Source organism: Lathyrus oleraceus, chromosome 6 (genome assembly GCF_024323335.1).
Source record: "Lathyrus oleraceus cultivar Zhongwan6 chromosome 6, CAAS_Psat_ZW6_1.0, whole genome shotgun sequence".
Taxonomy (NCBI): Eukaryota; Viridiplantae; Streptophyta; class Magnoliopsida; order Fabales; family Fabaceae; genus Lathyrus; species Lathyrus oleraceus.
Window position 1 is genome coordinate 508271698 of NC_066584.1, and position 21536 is coordinate 508293233.

The window sequence follows — 21536 nt, forward strand, 5'->3', positions numbered from 1 at the left end:
TTTACCTGTAATAAAGAAAACAATTAAAATCATTTGACCTGTACCTTTTTCACTAAGTTCTCTTTCTTTTCTTGGTTGGAATATGTTCTACATGTCTCTTAACAACACGGACGGTTGGATTGATCCAAATACCCTCATTATGATCATTTCTAATATATGAATCATTTGATATAATATTCTCATCTTGATCATTTCTGGTAAACGATTCAATCTCAACATCAATATCACCTTGATCTCCAGTGTTTTCATCAATTACTTTGTTGGAAAAAAGAACTATAGACCATTTCGTACTTTTCGGATCATTGACATAGAACACTTGTCTAGCTTGAGAGACTAGAATAAAAGACTCATCTTTGTATCCCACCCTATTAAGATCCACTTGCAAAAATCCTGACTTATCCATTCGAATGTCGTTATTATTTTCAACCCACTTGCAACCAAATATAGGAATCTGAAACTTCTCATAATCAAACACCCAAATGCGCTCGATAACACCAAAATACGACAGATTTGCAAATTTGGGGTTTAAGTCCTTCACACTTGATATGTGCATTGCTTCAGCTACCACGGTGACACCACTATTCTGCATAGTACTTTTATCATCTTGTTCTTTGGTATAAAATGTGTATCCATTAATCGCGTATGCGCTATAAGAAAAAACATGGAAACTTGGACCATATGCTAAGCATCTCAACCTTTCTGTTATTGAAGCGGGATCTGAATAATACTTTGAATAAATATGATCCTTAAACCAAGGTATAAAACATCGATTGTGCTCTCGTACTATCCAATTTTCATTTCTATTGGGATTTAAACCTCGGAGAACATCCTTGTGAATTTCAACATACGGCTCAACCTCATTCTCATTGTGCAGAACATACAAATGCACTTGATCCCGTTCGACCCTTGATACTACCACAAATTTATTTCCAATTAGATTTTTTCCTTCTTTCTTTTCGACAAGCTGAGACTTGGGGAGTCCGATTGACTGAACATTAGACAAATATTCAGTACAAAACTCAATCGCTTCTTCAACAATGTATCTTTCAACCATACAACCTTCTGGTCGACTTCGGTTCTTCACGTATCCTTTTAATATTTTCATATAACGTTCAACAGGGTACATCCATCTCATATAAGCTGGTCCACACAATTGTGTCTCTTTCACAAGATGAACAACTAGATGTACCATTATGTCAAAAAATGATGGAGGAAAAAACATTTCAAGCTCACACAAAGTAATAACGATTTCTTTTTGCAACATTGGTAAGATCGCAAGATTGATCACCTTACTGCAAATTGACTTGAAGAAAGAACACAACTTAGTTATAGAGCTTCTTACTTTTTCTGGAAGAATAGAACGTATACCTATTGGGAGAAAATGTTCCATTATAACATGGCAATCATGGGTCTTTAAACTCTTTAACTTGAGGTCTTTCATAGACACAAGTCTTCTAATATTTGAAGAGTACCCTTCTGGAACTTTAACTTCACTTAGAAACTTACACAATGTTTTTTTCTCCTTTCTAGATAGAGTATAAGCAGCAGGCGGTAGATATGTTCGTTTTCCTTTCTTCAAGGGTCCTAATTCAGTTCTTATTCCCATCGCTATCAAGTCCTTTCTTGCCTTAAGGCCATCCTTAGACTTTCCTTGTATATTGAGTAACGTGCCAATAACACTTTCAAATACATTTTTTTTAATATGCATAACATCAAGAAAATATCTCACATACAAGGACTTCCAATACGGCAATTCAAAAAAAACTGACCTCTTCTTCCACCCACTTTTGACAAGTGTCTGGGCAAAAGGCTTGCCAAACTGAGTATCCAAATCTTTCACCTTTTCAAAAATTTGATCACCCGCCAATATAGGTGGAGCTCTGCCTTGTTCTGTCTCTCCATTGAACGCCTTTCTCCATCCACGGTAGTGATGATTTGAATTTAAGAATCTCCGATGACCGAGAAAGACATTCTTCTGACCAAACTCCAAGCGCTTCCAATCTGTTTTATCTTCACAAATAGGACACGCACATTGACCTTTTATGCTATACCCTGATAGATTTCCGTATGCTGGAAAATCATTAATTGTGCCAAACAACATCGCCCTCAAGTTGAAACTTTCTTTCCTATATCCATCATAAACCTCCACACCGGTCTCCCACAAAATCTTTAAATCTTCGATTAAGGGCTTCAAGTACACGTCTATGTCATTCCCTGGTTGTTTAGGTCCAGAAATCAACATAGACAACATCATGTACTTACGCTTCATACATAGCCATGGAGGTAGGTTATAAATCCTAATAATCACAGGCCATGTACTATGTGAGATACTCTGGATACCGTGTGGGTTCATTCCATCAGTAGATAATGCCAAGCGAAGGTTTCTTGATTCTTCTCCAAATTCAGGATAATCATTATCAATTTTCAACCACTGTGGTGAATCTGTCGGATGTCGATACTTTCCATCTATAATTCTTTCATCTGCATGCCAGGTCAAGTGTCTTGAATCGGTTTCACTACGAAACATGCGTCTAAATCTCGGAATAACAGGAAAATACCACAAGACTTTTGCTGGAGACAACTTGCTCTTATATCGCGAGACACCACATTTAGGACACTCATTTAACGATGCATACTCATTTCGAAACAAAACGCAATCGTTTGGACATGCATGTATCTTATCATAGCTCATGCCAATAGAGCACAACATCTTCTTGGTCTCATATGTTCGATTGGGAAGAACATTATCCTCAGGAAGCATATCTTTTAAAAGGGATAATAACTCTGTGAAACTTTTATCCGACCATCCATTGCCCGCCTTTAAGTTGTACAACTTTAATACCGCAGACAATCTTGTGAATTTAGTGCAACCATCATACAAAGGTTTCTCTGCATCACTTACCAACCTCTCAAACATTTTGGGACAATCCTTAAGATCTCCTTCAAGTGCTTCTGCAATCTCTTCAACTCGATCACAATCGTATGTATCTGCGCCACTATAGTTTGAGGCATAGGTCGTACTATCCCCCGGTTCAACATTCTCGTTACTTTTCTCACCATGCAAATTCCAACATGTATAACTTCGATCAATTCCATGCCTCATTAGATGCAATGTCAACTGAACTGCGTCAACCCGTTTCCCATAACAACAACCCAAGCAAGGACATATCATTCTACTGGGGTCTTCGGCGTGCGCAACGGCAAACTTAACGAATTCTGATACCCCATTCTCGTACTCTCTCGACAATCGATTGGAAGACATCCATGTATTATCCATTACTAATTAGAATAAACAAAAAACAATTTCAGAAGAGAAACCAATTTCAAAAGATACTCTGTGCAGGGCATTCATGTCTCCATTTACTCTATCAAATAACATCCATACCTAAACTTCTTAAGTTACTAGCTACGCTATGTACTGGTTGGCTGTTAATGAAGAATTCAAACACATTCGGACCTAGGTTTCTAATGATATTGGTGTTGACACAAAATCAGATGTTCATAGGTCGTATAACCCTAACTACTGGGTAATGTAGTCCCATTGCATGCGCTATCATGGTCACTAAAAACCAACCGTCAATTGCCTAATAAACCCAAACTATTTAAATGACTATGAATATTGAAACTTTACAGGTCGAAACAAACGTAGCATAGACAACAATAACATAAAACTGAAATGGGGCAAAGCTAAAACAAAGCAATAGTGCAAGTAATAATGTATGCATCGTGTACCTTTGATTGGTAGAAGGAGGAAACGTCGTAGATCTAACAGAGGTGGAAGGAGAACGCCTTAGAACCCTAACGTGAAAAAGAACGAAAATAACAGAGAGTGAAATAACAAAACGCGCAGTATGTTATAATTTTAATGTTTACTAAAGGGGACCTTAGAGGGCGCTTGTGGAAAAAAAGCGCCCTCTAAAGGGGGCCTAAGAGGGAGCTTATGGAAGCGCTCTCTAAGGCTTTCCAGAAGCGCTTTATAAGCTGGAAATGCACATGGACTTATAACAGCGCTTTATTAAAAGCGTCCTCTAAGGGTAACCTTAGAGGGCGCTTTCTAAAAAGCGCCATGTATTGTTGTCCCTCTATCTCCTCCTTATTTTTTCGCTTCACCTTAGAGGGCGCTTTATTACAAAAGCGCCCTCTAAAGTGCGCTGTCTATTGCTCCTTATTTTTTCGCTTCACTTTAGAGAGCGCTTTTATAATAAAGCGCCCTCTAAGGTGCGCTGTCTATTCCAGTTTTTGGCGTAGTGAGTCCTCTCTAAATGGCTCAAAACCGATGCTAAAGGGTGTTAGCGACGACCAAGCGTCGGTGTCGAGGCGAACACCGTAAAGGTGGAAGCAAAGTGTAATGTTGAGTTGTCGCTACCTTAAGTGATGAATTTAAAGAACGCTAGCTTGGTGCTAAAATTCAAAAACCAACGTTATAATATAGTCATTTTAAATTGGTGGAGTCGACTATAATCGACGGTATGTTTTATGTAGCATCGATTTATAGTGACACTTAAATATTGTCTTCAATGGGTTAGCGTCGGTCCTGAACGACATCATAATCTAGCCATATTTCTATTAGGTAGAGGACGCAACTCTAAATCCCCACGTAAATTGTTAAGAGGTAAATCCAATCTTGCCTTCTCATTGTCCTTTGTTTTTGCAGGATCATTCATGATAGCGTTAAACACATTATCAAATACATTCTTCTTTATATGCATCACGTCAAGGTTGTGCCTTAACAAGTTTTCCTTCAAGTATGGAAGATCCCAATATATACTTCATATAATCCAATTATGTTGTTTCCCAAATCGTGGAAATTTGGTGGCTCAGTCACTATCTGTGACTTTTGGAAAATCACGAACAACTTCCTAAAGATCATGACCTGTAAACATGTAAGGTGGTCTTTTTTTCTTAATCTTGTATTTTGTAAATCTCTTTTTAATTTTTTTAAAGGATGATCCATTGGTAAAAATCGATGATGACAATCGAACCAAGAACTTTTTCCCCCATATCGTAAGATGAAAGCGTTTGTATTATCCATGCAATAAGGGCATGCTAATGTATCTTGTGTCCCCCATCCAGATAACATACCATATGCTGGAAAATCATTAATTGTCTATATTAAATGCGCCCTCATGAAAAAAGTTATGCTTCATAGAGATAGCATATGTCACAATGTCATCTCTCCACCAGCGCATCAAATCATCAATCAAAGGTTGCAAGTAGACATCTATTTTAACTTTTAGGTTGTACGGTCCAGGTACAAGACAAGTGAAAAACATGTATGGTTTGGTCATGCACATTTTGGGAGGGAGATTGTATGGTGTGACTATTATCAGCCAACATGAATACGGAGAACAAGAGGCTTGAATGTAAGGTGTAAACACATCAGTATATAGACCCAATCTTATATTTTTTGGGTCACTAGCATAATCAAGATAAACTTTCATCAAAGTGTTTCCATGTTTTCCATCAGATGGGTGACACAAAACATTTGGATTGCTTGTTTTCTCACGATGTCATCTCATTTGAGCTGCAGATTCCTTTGAAACATAAAGTCTTTGTAACCTAGGAATGATTGGAAAATAAAATATTCTTTTCACTACCACATCTTTGTATTTTCCCATTCCACTCTTTCGAGGAACATACCTAGCGGCTTCACAAACTCTACACTGAGTTAAAGTGTTATCTTCTTTATAGTATAATAAGCATCCATTCACACAACAATCAATTTTCTCAACCTCCAATCCCAACTTAGACACCAACTTCTTCACTTCGTAATAGTTTTCAGGTAAGCATTGATTTGTTGGACCAACATTTATCATACTCCAAAGATCGCCCTACTTTTTTTTCAATTTCATCTGGCTCATGATCATCACTTCATCTGCATACTTATAGTCATATAGGTCATTCATGCACAATTGCATTCTTAAATATCATTGATTCAAAGGTACTTGTGAATTGATCGCTCGACTGTGTGAGTCTAGAATGGGATACAAACTGCAAGTGCACAGTTCTATCGCGTAGTTTTAAAAGATATCGATCCCACAGGGACTTATGAATCGATATACCGTTATCTAAAGTTACTACGTAAATCTAAGGTGAAAATGTTTGATTGTTTGGGGGAAAAACTAAGAGCTAAACTAATATCTAGATTAAATATCAATAAAACGGATATCGGTATGTAGTTCGTCAAAACTAGGGAATCAAGTCTTTGTCGGTTTCCAGGTTTTTAAAATAAATCGTTTCAGTTAACTTTATTAGTTAAAGGTTTTATCTCAAACTCTCGCTCTGTTGAATAAACCATGATTTTATATTAATGTTGCTGTCACTTATAATTAAGTCAAAAACCATATTTTGAAAGCAATAAAGTTGCAGAAACTCTTTTTAAGAAAATACTGACCGTTTTAAACACCCTTATCTCAAACTCTCGCTCTGTTGACTTAGGTTATATGATTAAATCCAAATGCTTAACTCTCGTCCTCACATTCGATCTTTAAAAATACTTTTTGGAAAAGGTCAGAATTTAATTGACTCTAAAACTTGCTCTCGCCCTGATCTAGAATTAATGCCTAACTCACACTGTCCAGTCAAAACCTCAAACTCTCGCTCTGTTGGTTTTAACTTCTTTATGTTCTTTACTTTTTGTAAAAAATCTTGTTATTAAACCTGTAAGTTGAGACCGTAAAAAGATTGATTCTAATTTTAAGTTTAGATAGACCGACTCAGTCTCGACCCCTTTTTCTGCTTACTTTACATACCGATACCTAGGCAAATTAGCCAGACATGCTAAATAAATAAGAATTTATATCATGCATAAACAGACTCATTCCAGGCAGGCAATATGAATAAACAATAGAATAAAACATTAAAAATTAAATAACGATTAAAGAACCTGAATGCGTAATACAATGGTCTTGAACACTCCACCACAAGCCGGTAGGATTTGTTCTTGGATTCTTCAATTAAACAGTAAATTAAATCAAGGAAATAAAACTGGAATATAACGTAAGGTTAAATCCGGTATAAAGTTGCACAGTAGTTTCCGGTGTAGAAACTACTACGCGAAAAATATCTAAAAGCTAAAAACGGGGAAGATAAATTGCAAGGGGAAAAGAGAAAGTAAAACTTGCAAAAGAAATAAATAAAATGAACAATGTTGGAAAGGAAGAAAAATAAGCAAAGGCGTGAAAAATAAATTTGGCAGAGCTTCCGCAAAACTGAGCGTGCAAAAACTGTCTTGTTGAAAGTTCCCAATTAGCTGCTATTTATACAGCTGCTGGTGTAACTACTTTTCAAGGGTTTCCGTGTGCGTGGTCTCGTTCCGAGGGTTAAGCGTGCGTGGAAGTAGGCTTCAACGTGGTCAGTTGAGTTCCTTGCGCCAAAAATATAGAGGACTGGTGTGACGTTCGTCACACCATGTGTGACGCTCGTCACAGGAGTGCTTTTAGTGTGACGCTCGTCAAACTCCTTGTGACGCCCGTCACAGGGGCAACGTGCGCTTTCTTTTGGGCTGGGCTTGGTCTTGGTTATTTGTTTCCTTTTTATTGCTTTTTACACCTCCTTTTCTTCCCTTTTTCACTTTTGCTTCAAAATGGGTACCTGATGTAAATAGAAAAGAAATACTGCATAATATCTGATAAAATGGGATAAATTAAAGTAAATGATAATATAATCTAATTAAGTTAAGTCTTAAAATGTGATATAATTTCGTGTTATCATGAATCAAGCATTGGGAATCTGTGTGGCACTAGACTTGGGATGCTCATCTTGGAAATTCTAATATTTGGTTTATGGCTTTGATCCTTATGGGTTATACCAGGAGTGGATTGTAATTGATTGTTACTTACAAATGGGCTTTAACATACACAAGTTCATTGGATGTTTGGTTGGATTCAAGATATGGCAGTGCAAGATCATAATTCATTCAAATTCACATTCAAGATCAATATTCAATATCAAACTTTCAAAATTTAAGTTTTGGAGGGAAAGAACTTGACTTGGAAAACAAGTCACATAGTACACAAATCAAGGATCCATTTCCATTACAAAAATCATCAAATCCCATTACATTACAAAAAAAACCTAAATTACAAACTTTAAACAAAAGGTATAAATTTTGACCTACAATTGACTTTGATCAACTATTGACTTTTTGGTCAACCAGTTGACCAAAGTCAACCACTAGTCTTAACCCTAATCCCTACCGTTCCTTCATTCCTAAGCTATCCCCATTCTTGTTCTTCATAATTTTTTATTCTTACCAAAGCCTTCATACTTTGATTAAGCCTTTAATCCAACCTTTCCTAAGCCAAGCATGCTTTAACCCTACGTCAAACAAGCCAACATACCATATTAGACACACATAAACCATATATAGCCATGACAATTAGAATTCATACCATAGCATAACAACATACCAAGTTCAACTAATGTTTCCAAATTAACCTAAATTCATCCATATTCAAACACAATTCACACATACTTAAATCAAATTTCCATGTATACAAATAGTTATGTTCAGTTCATGCAACAATTAGTATAACAGTTCGGCTCAGATCAGATCAAGCAAATTAAGCTAACATTATCATTAAACTCCTAACTCTCATACCATAAAACAAAGCATACAACCACATCGACCTAAACCAAGTTCAAGCTATCACAAATATCATTAGCAATGCCAACACCAATAAGCGGCCTGCATAGCTGATCACACTGAATCACACCATGTTTTTGACTTGGATTTCACATGTTTATTAGGTCTTTCATACCATTTTGCATGTGTTATGCTCTCTTTTATGTTGTTTTCAGATATTTAGCTCTTTCAAGACCTTTTTAGAAGAAACGAAGCAAAAAGACCAAAAATTAGGGTTTTTCGGCAAATATTGTACACATGGCGTTATGCATGGCGGCCGCTATAGGAGAAGCCATGACACATCAGCCCTCAACCAGGAGGTAACCGCCACGATCCCATGAACTTTCTCATTCACACACATGGGGGACGCCATGAAGGGGCGGCGGGCGCCACCTTTGTATTTCACGTTCCCACTAAGGAGAAGTTGAAGGGCATCATGGTCTTTGCAAGCTGCTGAATTCCTCTATAAATAGGTCGTTCTAGTTCATTTCCAAATCATGCAACTTAGTTTACAACACTAAGACTATATTATCATCTATAAAAGCGATAATCTGTCATATCGAGGGGTTATCGCACCGTAGTGTAATTGAGTTAGAGCACTTTGATTTTGCTATCGTCTTTATCTTCAAAGTCAAAGGTTTATTTTCCTTGTACAAGATTTAAAGTCTCCGTTTGGAGCAGGTTCTAATTTAATCGCTTTTATTTATTTTACTTGTCATGCTTTACTTTATTTAATTTCTTGCCATACTTTACTTTATTTAATTTCTTGCCATGTTTTACTTTATTTAATTCCTGTCATTGTCTTTACTTTATTTAAATTTCTCGTCATTATCTTTATTGCTCGTTTTAATTATTTTACACGCTTTACTTGTTCTTTACACCTTATATTCTAAAACAACTTTTTAGAATGATCAATATCGTTGTGTTTGTTTGTATTACCATGCCTGGCTAAATCTTTCAAAGGTTAGAATGTAAGGATCGCGGTTAAAGAGATGTTTCACATATTGAATCTGTAGAAATGCTTTAAAGGCTGTTTTGATTTTTAATTCGAATTTTCTGAAACAAACTTGGTTAGTTTTAACTACTCAAGGAGTGCGAAAGCACCCTGACTTAGTTAACTAGGAATTTTTATCACTTTAAGGAAAAAGGATTTTTGAAACTGTTTTCGGACGCGTTAATAGATTTAAAATCAGGAAACTCATTGAGTAAACTTTCCAAATCAAAATCACTTTTCAATTAAGTTTACGAGTCTTATTTCTTAAAAATAAGTTTACTACTTTAGCGTTCTGCGCACTTTTTATAAGTGACAATAAAAGGCCTTAATTTAAGGGTAAACTCGGTTCTGAATACGCGAAAACGACAGTTCCTGTTAAATGGATTCTTTTCAAGAGCATAAAATATTGTCCCATAAGTAGTTCTATTTACACAATCGAAACATCGTTTAACTGACGTGAAATACATTCAAATCTGTCTTTATCTGCACTATATTTATTATTTCCTTTATTTACTGTTATTTTGCGACATCAATATCTCTTTTGTACCGCCTTAGATAAAAATCGTAACAATAGTAATCGATATAGATTGACGATTTGGTCTCGGTGGGATCGATATTCTTTTATATTACTCTGACGCGAGTCGTGCACTTGCGAATAGAGCAATCAATAGCAACTGAGCATGACTTTTTCCTCTCATATTCTTAGTCATGATTAACTTCAATATTCACCGACTAATTCTAACACCATGCCTTACTTTCTTCCCTAATTATCAAATCCATAACTAATTACTAATACTTCCCAACATGGCTAACTGTCCAAAGTTGATCCAAACTAACTTAACATATAATTTCTAACCCTAACTGGCTTTTTCAAATTCTAACAGTTCACTTCTAAACCTAGTTATGTACCAGCCAATTAGCAAGGTCATTTAGCAGTTATTAACTTCCATTTCCAATTATAACTAATAGCAGCACAATTCACACTCACTCAAAATATTTACAATACAGCAGAAAAATGCATTAACAATTCAATTTCTCATCAGTACTAACATTCACATTTTAATAACACCAATTCAAACAATAATTAACTGACATTCATGCCAGCTACTACTAACTTTCAATAGACCAAACTTCCTGACTTGAGAACATTCCACATAACCTATATCATTTCAATATATGTCCTCATTCATCCTAATTCTATTAACAACCAGTTTCACTAACTAACCCAAACTCTAACAACACTGCTAATTGATTTTGAATTCGAGCTAACACAGGGCCATGAGCATTCAACTCTTAATTAACATTCTCATTCAATCACATTTTAGTTCCCGTAGTAGCTCAACAATTCACGTTCAAGTTTGAGCATTATCACACTAATAAGGTTCAATTAACATATATTTCATAACATTCATTAACCATCTTTAAATTAGTAACACTTAAGTAGGCCAAATTGATTTCAAGTTAACAACTAACTCCAACTAACTTTCAGTAACATAATTAACACATTTTAATTAACTAATTCAAACACCTAACAACTAACTTAATATAAGTTAACATATTGTTAACTTCTAACCACCCTTACACTTAGAAATCTAATTGTGTTAACTTTCCCTAACAGAGCTACCCAAACTGCCCCATTATATGATGACATTGAAATTCACCGTATTTTCGACTTCGATTTCGCATGTATTTTAATTGTTTTATTGTTATTTTGTTATTTTATTACTATGTTTTTCTTTGTTTTCAGGTTTTCAGTCTAATTGGAGCCCTGATCGAGAAAAGGAGTGAAAATGAGCTAAAAAGCCATAAAATCAGCATTTTACACTTGTGGCTCCCACTGTGGCGGGCGCCATGGGTCCAGCCATGACGTGTCCCAGTTTCAACCTTTCCTAAACTGTCACGCCTCCCACGATCTCCACTTGGGCGCTGCAATTTCCTCCTGTGGCGGGCGCCACAAGAACAAAATGGTTCCCGCCCATTTTCAAACTTAGGGGCATCCTAGTAATTTCCATGTCTCCTTCTTGCCTATAAATAGGACCTTGATTTCATTTGTTTCTTGATCCAAACTTAGTTACAACTAGGCATATATCAGTATTGTGTAAAAGTGATAATCGTTTCACATCGGAGTGTTGCCACACTGTGTAATCGAGTTTGGAGCACTTTGGAAGGAAGTTTAATCCTGCCGCCATTTTCATTTCTGTTACGCACTTTATTCGATCCTCCGATTGGAGCAAGTTTTATTGCTTTACCTTCTTCTACTTTATTTTCCCGCACTGCCTTTATTTTGTTTACTTTCCTGCACTCACACCTTACTTTGTTTACTTTCCCGCACTCGCACTACTTTCCTTTATTTCTTGCACCGCACTACTTTTATTTACTTTCCTGCACCCGCATTACTTTAACTTATTTTCCGCACTCGCACTACTTTTATTTACTTTCCTGCACTCACACTTATTACCTTTTTATTTTAAAAGTCTTTTATTTATCCATTTTTATGATAAAAATTAAAATGCATTTTTACTTTATCATGTTTGGCTAAACCTATAAAGGTTAGAATGTAAGTATCGTAATTGAACCGATAATCCGTACTATTGTTCGTAGAAACACTTAAGGGCTATTTTGACTTTCAACTTAAGTTTTCCCGCACTTAATTTCCATTGGGTAAGATCGAAAGTCGTCCGACGTCTATTTAAACTTAGTTGTTTTTAACTATTTCAAATACAGCGAAATCGCTTTGTTTAGTTCATTAGGAGTCTTTAACTTAAAAAGAAAAGTGATTTTAAAACTAATTTCGGACGCGTTTATAAGTTTAGAGTCTGGTTCGTGAGAACCTCTTTTGGTTAAGAAATCCAGGTCAAAATAATTTTCAACTTAGTCAAGACACTATATTTCTTAAAAATAGGTTTACAATTCTAACGCAATGCGCGCCTTTTTATAAGTGACAATAAGAGTGTTTGATTATGGAGTACAACTCGATTCTGAATACGCGAAAGTGACAGTTCCCGTTAAATTGGTTCTTTTCAAAGTAGGAAATACTGCCCAGAAGTAATTCTATTAACAACTACTTGGATTATTAATTGATTATGTGAATTACATTCGAACCTGTCTTTATTAATTGAATTTAAATTAATACTTTATTTTTCATTGTGCACTCTTAAAAACCCTATTTCGATTACCTTAGATAAACACCGTAACAATAGATAACGATAGATTGACATTTGGTCTTTGTGGATTCGACAATCTTTTATATTACTCTGACGCGTTCGTATACTTGTGAATGTTTCTTGATTTCTTCTTGGTATTTGATTGATTCTCATGTGCTTGGTTTAATTTTTGTATGGTGTATGATTATCCCCATTTTGACAAAATGTATCCCACTCCCATGAACATGTAACACTTTTTGCATTTTTCATTTTATTGTTTTCATCACTCATTAACCAAGAAATAATCAAAACGATCTAAAAAGAATATTTTCCAAAAGAACAAAAATAAACTTGATTCAACGTCAAGTATTTTTTCAAATCAATTTTAATTGAATGCAACACATGTGCTTGATCCAACATCAAATACCTCTTCCATTTAATTCACGCAATTCAAACCCCAAACACTTGATCCAACATCAAATCATTTTCAAAATATTTTTGTAATAAACTGGATGAAAAAGATAGGGTGTACATAATTGTGCACTCCATTTCTCAAGTACTTGGGTTGTTGGCCGTACTTAATTTATGGCTCAATACTTGTCATCAATTCAAAACACTCTAAATAAACGAGTTTATATCCGCCTCACAAATTTCATAAACAAAACTTTTGAGAGGAAAAAGAGAGGACAAAATGCACTTGTCTTTTCAACTCCCAAATACTTCGATTGTCAATCGTATTTATCATTAAATATTACAAATTAATGATAACCGTCAGGTGTGCGTATTACATGTTCCTTCTCGACAAATATCATCGTGAAGGGGCTTTCCACGGTAACTTTTTGACAACTTTAAAAATAGTTTCAACGTTATAAAAATATATTAGATTGTTACATATAGAAATATTATTATTGGAATTTATTATAAATAATTACTTAATCTATAGACATGATTATTAGGAATATAGCGGTTGAGGATTATTAGGATTAGATTCATGTTCTTTTATTAACTTGTGAGCATCCCTCTTTTATTTGTCTATTCTACCATTATGCCAGTAACTTCATGATAGAAAAATCATAGAAAGCTAGAAAGATGGTGTCACCATTGTTAAATTAACTAAGTTTAGAGACTAATTCGAGAGAATGGAATGTAATAGAGAGAAATAGAGTAGTAGCTTCTTTAGAGGATCAGGATCCATGGTGTACTATTCCCCACATATAGAGATGACGTAATTAACCTGTTAAGTAATCGTGCTTGAAATTTAAACTTCCAATACTTTTCTTCAATCTTTCTTTTTTATTGTCACTATCTTTTTTGCTACCATCCTTCGATCTCTTGCATCCACAAATTTACCAGCACTATGTTGATCACCATGTCTGCATCTGAACCATGTGCATATATGTGTTCACTAGTCAATCTTGGGGGAAAAGCCGAAAGTCTGCAAGATTTTTCTGCTTCAGAATGTGGTCGACAGATAACAATGGCAAACTTTCAACAACTAGCTCTTGAAGAAGTGAGGTATGCATGTTGAAAGGGATAGCTAGTAGATTTGAAGGAAGCTAGGCTCACTTGTTTAGATCAGTCCCTTTGTATTTTAAGGTGGTAGTATTTAAAGGGATGAAGAGTAGGAAGTGAATTTTTAGCCTTTTCTGTGATGACTCAACCATGATCTTGTTTGGCAACTAGAAGGACTTTATTCAAGATAAAGAAGGTAAAGAAGAAAGATAATAGTTAGCGTTTTCATAAAAAAACTTAAAAGGGTTTACTTTTAGAGGCTTATGTATCTTGCGGAGCAAGATTCCATGGTATGTATATGACATGTTGTCGGCCAACCTTTTGGAGAACTGCACTGTTTTGGGAAAATGGGAATAATAAGTAAAGAAGGAAATACTTTTGTAAGGATGCATCAGCAGAGTTTTAATAGTTGGCTTTTTAACTATGATACTATCTAATTTCTTTTGCAGGTATTTGACTGAACTATGACTCTCTTTTCATAAACATGTGTGTCGTTGCAAAATGGATCCGTAACCTCGAGATTGCACGGACAAGGGGAATCCGATTGTTTAATTAAAACAAAGCATTGCGATGATCCTTGGAGATGTTGACGCCCTCACTTATAAGCACATGTTATCCGATGTGAGACTCTTCACCATTAATATTAAAGTTTGTGTTTTGTTGATAGAGGAATTATCTGCTAGATTGCTAACTTGACTTGATCAGTCCCTTTCAATCTAAGGAATGTATTATTTAAAGGGGTTGAGATTAGGAAGTGAATCTTGTGGGATGACTCAACCAAGATCTTGGGTGATGTAAGAAAGACACTACTGTCATGGAAACTTGATGTACTTTTATTCAAGATAATATTTTGACATCATGGTGTGTTTAGTAGCCTTTTGAAAAAGATGGTACAGAAATATCCCAATAAGCTTTTTCAAAAGTTCTGAAAAGAAATCATTGAATGGATTTATTTTTAGAGGCTTAAAAAAAGGCTTATGCATCCAGAGGTGGAACAACATTTCGTAGTGCATTGCCACGCTTATGTGTATTCTAACTTTCTGATATGGTAACCTTTCTAATTTCTCTTGAGGTAACGTAGGAAAAAAGATAAAATGGTAATTTCTCTTGAAAGGCATGTGCAACGAAGCACTTACACAAATGCTGAATACTTTAAGCATATAAAAGTGATTGAATATAACCATAGACTCTGTAATATAATATGCTTTCAATATGAAATGTCAATGCTACATAGGTCAGCTGTCAACAAATTCAGTTTCCAATCCATTTCTAGTTTCTACCAAACACAATTTTATGTTCCATAACCTTATCCCTTACCATAATATAGGCCTGTCAGCAAGCTCACTTTATGATATATATATATATATATATATATATATATATATATATATATATATTGATTACAGTGAAAATTAAGTTGGCAGTGTGTTGTTTGCAAACAATGACAGGCAGATGGAAATGTATGTGAGCTTATCAAAAAGAGAAGTTAAAGAAGGGTGACATCACAAAATTAAGAGTGGTAGCTAACTTTGATGATTCATCTGCACATGATAAGATAAGAGAAGTAAGTCCCATTCTTTTAATAAGCATAACTGTCCAATTGTTGAAAAAGTTATTAGGCCTCAATCACTTATTTGGTAAATGTTTCATTTTCCATGTGGGGGCATTGGGATGATGTAGGAATGATTTGGCTATTTTCTTTTCACCTAAATATTCAACTTCTTTTTCCTTTTTACCTGAATGTATAGCATCACAAAGCCTTTATTCCAGCTCAGAAACCTTTCATCACTCCATTTTATTACCATTTCTAAAAGAAATTAACTTCTTTTCTGTAGACAACTAAACATGCAATCTTCAACTTTTTTATTTCTTTTTTTTTCCTTTAGTCTTCATGATGATCCCTAGCTGACTCATCCTCCAAAACCTCAAAAGTCACCTTGTTTTCTTTTAACCATATATATATATATATATATATATATATACTCATTTAGAATACATTCATTCATCAACCAAATTCCTACACCTCTTCAACATTTTTTACAACCTACAAACAAAATCCTCAAAGGCAAGAACAAGATATAACACTAAAATGAATACTTCATTTCTTCATGAGCTACTTAATGGGATCTCTATCAGCTCAACTTATCCGGCTGGGAAGTCCTCAAAGAGATACTTGCCCGATTCTTCTGGCAAATACTGCAACTCTATCACTAAATCAAACAAAGGTAGGACACATATTCATTACCAAATATGTATATCATCAATCAAATTTTATTTTATTGATCATGCTCCTTTTTCTTTTTGACAGGTAAATTAAATTCAGTTCTGACTAAGATGACAGATACTGTAAAAGGGAAACTGAGGCTGGGAACAAGAATTCTTCGGGTTGGCGGAGTAGAGAAAGTGTTTATGCAACTTTTTAGTGTTACAGATGGAGAGAAACTGTTGAAAGCATCACAGTGCTACTTATCAACCACATCAGGTCCTATAGCTGGCCTCCTCTTCATATCAACTCACAAAGTTGCTTTTTGCAGTGAGAAATCCATCAAGATCGCTTCCCCAAAAGGAGAATTCATTAGAGTTCACTATAAGGTGATATTCTTACTTTTTGTAATGTCCATGTTAATGCTCCAACTTCTTTTATCTTTTCTTCACACTTTGCTAGTATATAACCTTAACCTTAATTTGCTTACTATTTCAGGTCTCTATTCCGCATGAAAAGATAGAGCATGTCAACCAAAGTCAAAATAGGAAGAAACCTTCAGAAAAGTACATAGAAATAGTCACTGTAGATGGTTTCGACTTCTGGTTTATGGGTTTTTTTAATTACCAGAAAGCTTTAAGATATCTCCAACAGGCTCTCTATGAATCTCAAAGAGAAAAGTTGTAGAAATAATCAAATAGTTTATCCGTACTGCTTCATCAATTATTTTTTGAAGTTGCAGAGGTTCCAAATATATACAAATATCTTACATTATATTGTTAATATAAAAAGCTACTTGTTTTTTAAAGTTTCAGTCCATACATAATTAAAGAGTTTTGTTGATCTCATCTATTACTTAGTTTTCTATTAACCATGTTAAGTGTTAAATGATATGAATAAAGGGTGGCAAAAACTATGCAGTAGTTTTTATTTCTGTTGTTCTTTTACATAGATCATCAACATATGTCTATCTAATAATAGAGACAGCAAATCTTATCTTAAAACAAAAGCATTAAGGATTTGATAAATTATGGATATCTTTTTATTTAATTGCAAATGGTCTCTTTATTTTTATTTAATTTCTTATTTTTATAATACAACTTTGAGGTTGGTCTGGCATGAAAAAGCTAACGTGCCAACTGATAAAGATGAATAATGTTTATAAGTTGACCGTCCACGGCTAAATAATGTTTGTCCGCATCAGAAATTTAACCTTTCAACTTAATGATGAATGACACATTAAACAATATTTAAAACAAAAAAATTTAATTGTTTTTATTTTAAATTAATGTCGTCAAGAATAAAGTAAAATATGAGATACAGATTGAGTTTTTTATACAAACACAAGAAACTCTATTAAGTTTTACAAAAGAGAGAGAAGAGGAAAAAAGAAAAAAATCAGAATTAGTTATAATTGTTTTACTATTCAGTTTCTCAATAAAAATTAAAGATTACAAGTGAATATCAACAACTAATATCTATCAACAACCTGAGGGAATTAGCATATTTATAGACTTATAAGCTAACTTGAGTAATAGACAAACTTAAACAATTGGACGTAACACATGACCCAATTCGACATACTAACTTAAAATACCAGTTAACAAATTTCGACAACATGCTTGAACAAACTTCGACTACAACATGCACAACTCCTGTCAAAATACCAAGCTATCTTTGTCGATATTAGAGTTCGATCCAAATTCTCACAAATCTCCATCTTGGAACAAACTCTACAAACATTAAGGGAACAAATTAGTTTTCTTCATGCAGCTTTATCAACTGCATACAGTGGAAAAACTTGCAGCTTGACAATATCTTAGTGATCATATATACATCATTGTCTTCAGTCAAAACCTTCAGCACTTGGATTTCTCCACGCTCGATTATCTCTTTAACAAAATGCACCCTCACATCGATGTACTTGGTTCGCTAATGATAGGTTGAAATCTTCGACAAGTGTATTGCACTTTGACTATCACATTTAAGAGTGGTAACTCGACCTTGAAGTTCCAGCTCCTTAGCAAAACCTTCAAGCCACAATGCTTGATAACAGTCTGTCATTGCATGTATTTAGTCGAAGAATCAAAGCAAAACAAGTGAAAGTCGAGCAAATATGAGATGGAATGACCAAAGAAAGGGAAAAATAACTAAGTGTGCAAATTGTGGACTTATTGAAATTTTGAGTGAAAAGGAGCAAAAAAGAATGAAACTTCTGAAATAATCACATCCACCATCACGCAGCATCGTGCACGCGATAAGGCATTAAAAGCTTCATCGCACACGCGATGCAGGGTATCATGCATGCGATGGTCAATTTTTTGGGCCTTTTTCTGACGCGTTCTAGTCCATTCTGACACCTTTAAGAGGGGAAATTTTATACTTTCACAAGGATTACGAAATTTAACATTGGGAGCACGATTTTACAATTAAAGGATGATTTTGAGAGCATTGGAAGTCATTGGAGGTCAATCCTTCAAGGAAATTCATATTCAATTGGCATTGTAATTTTAACTATGAGTAGCTAAGCTTCACTAGGTTAGGTTGTGTGATGATGAACCTTATTCAATCTTGTTGGCATTATATGTTGGTTGACTTTGTATGAATCCTTTGAATTATAATTTTATTTAGTTGTTTTTTAATCTTAATGATTTTCATTTAAGATACTTTGTTAATCTGATTTTGGACGCATAGGGATTACTGACCATTAGCCTATGTGTTGGACTTAGGGCAACTGTTCTACTTAAGCTGGTTGAATAGGGAGAGGAGACCCCGAGTAGTGGCATATTGAATTAACGTTATGTACATCGCCTAACCCTGCTTACAATGACGGACTAGGGATAGAAAGCTCCGAGTAGTGGTTAGTGAATTACTTCATAAGGGGTCGGCTATAACGGTTTTGTTAATTCGTCGTGAGGTTATAAGGATAAGATTATTCATATAAGGCATCATACATCAACAAGAGAGGATAAGGAGATTCTAATACACAACATAACCGTCTTAATTACTTTCGTTTCAAACTCGTAATTTGTTTTCCGTCTAAAAACCTAAACCCCTTCATTTATTGTTTTTCCTTTACGTTGCACAATTGTTGGCTTGTTCGAACACAGTCCATGTGGATTCGATCTTTTATTACTACGACACTATCGATACACTTGTCGAGAAGTCATTAAGTTTTTGGCTCCGTTATCTGGGACTGTTGATTGCAACAGGGCAACGCTTTGTGCAACATATTTTATTTTTCTTAATTTCAATTTTTTTATTTTTGTTTTATTTTCTTGTTTATCATAGTGCTACTGAGGTATTCTTTGTTTGTCTATGCATAGTTCAAGATCATCCTTATTACCATTTGATCCGGAAATTGAAAGAATTGCACGTGCTCTAAGAAAAGCAACTAGAGAAGCGAGTGTGGCTGAAGGAGATTCATCAATATTTTCTTTGGATTCGAAAGAGGAGGAAAACATGGCAGCACTACAACCCCTCACCATGGGGGACTATTGCAAACAGACTGATGAAGGACAATTTTCTAGAGGGTTTGTACAAGCAGACCCTGCTAACCTTAATATTAAGAATTTTGTGCTTTCGGGTCTAAGAGACAATCCGTTCAACGAGAATGCTATCAGGTAAAGTTACAATTTTATGGCTTCTCACTCATTGGAAGGGAAAAAGATTGATTACTATGCCTTCCAAATGGAACCATTCGAACATGAAAGGAGCTAGAAGATAAGTTCTTGAAAAGGTTTTTCACCAATAACCAGTTTACTGAGAGGAGATCTGAGATTGTCAATTTCGAGCAACAAGACATTGAGTCACTATATGACACTTGGAAGAGATTCAAGTTACTGCTACGCATATGCATCATAATATGAATAATATGGAGCAGATGCAAAATTGCATTAAAGGCCTCAAGAGTCAAACACGTATGTTGCTAGATGCTTTAGCGGGAGGCACGATTAGACAAATGACTAAACCACAGGTAAAGAACCTCATTGAAAAGATGTGCATGAATGAGTATCATTCTAAAAGTGAAAGGTCAGTTAAGCTCGAAAGTAGTGGCACACTCAAAAGTATGTTAACTGTTGATACTCATACTGCATTATTAGCTCAAATTTAATTGTTAAATAAGCAGTTAGCTGAAGGCTGCTTAAATAAAGCTAACATGAGACAGGTACAATCACTTAAGTGTGACTTTTATGGAGGAGGACATGAAAACGAAAGGTGTTTGTTTAAAGGAGTAAGTGAAGAGGCCCAATTTGCAAATTTTCAGAAAAATAACCCCTATTCCAATACCTACAATCCGGGATGGAAGGATCATCCGAATTTTCGTTGGAGCAACAACCAAAACCAAAGTGATAACCAAGCTATGCAACAAAACCAACAAGCTTCCAACTTCCAAAAGAAGCCTTCACATTTGAAAGAGACTTTACAAAATTTCATCAAGGTCACTCAGATTAGTTTGGAGCCGTTAAATAGGAACCGTGAAATTTTGGCTAGAAACCATGATGCGTCAATCAAAAATTTGGAGACTCAGATTGATCAATTATCTAGACAAATATCACCTTTGTCTAGCTCAAGTGGAAGATTTACCGGGAACACCATTGATAATCCTAAGAGTGAAACTTGCAAAGTTGTGGAAGTGGATTTGGGGTTGGTTACTATAAAGGAGGAAATAGAAAAAGCTCAAGAGAACAAAATTAAGGGAAAGAAAGGTGAAAGTGAAAAGGAGGAGAATATAAATCAAGGTGACGAAGAAAAAAGAGGAGTCACCCTTAATTAGTTCATTGATAAAAATTATCCTTGAAAGAGGACAAATGATCAAATTCTGAATGAACCAAATCCACCTTTACCAGATTATATAAAACTTTCATATACCATCATTAAGAAAAAACTGGTACAAGAGGATGAGGCAGGAATGTTTGAGAAATTTAAAGATATGTTGAAATAACTTCAGGTAAGTCTTTCTTTTCATGAAATTTAGAATTAATTCACAAGTTTTCTAAGTTTATGCACACACTACTTAAAGGAGGAAAGTAGAGGTTGACTATAGAACAAATCAAC

At 35.0% G+C, this 21536-nt stretch overlaps 1 protein-coding gene across 1 annotated transcript; it reads left to right on the forward strand.

Annotated features, from left to right (window-relative positions):
- The first annotated feature begins 16106 nt into the window (after positions 1-16106).
- Positions 16107-17408, forward strand: LOC127091375 (GEM-like protein 4). The gene is made up of 3 exons (XM_051029999.1): positions 16107-16500; positions 16584-16867; positions 16977-17408. Exons 1-3 carry the CDS (start codon positions 16365-16367, stop codon positions 17163-17165), a joined length of 609 nt encoding a protein of 202 aa, XP_050885956.1. The 5' UTR covers positions 16107-16364; the 3' UTR covers positions 17166-17408.
- Positions 17409-21536: the final 4128 nt, after the last annotated feature.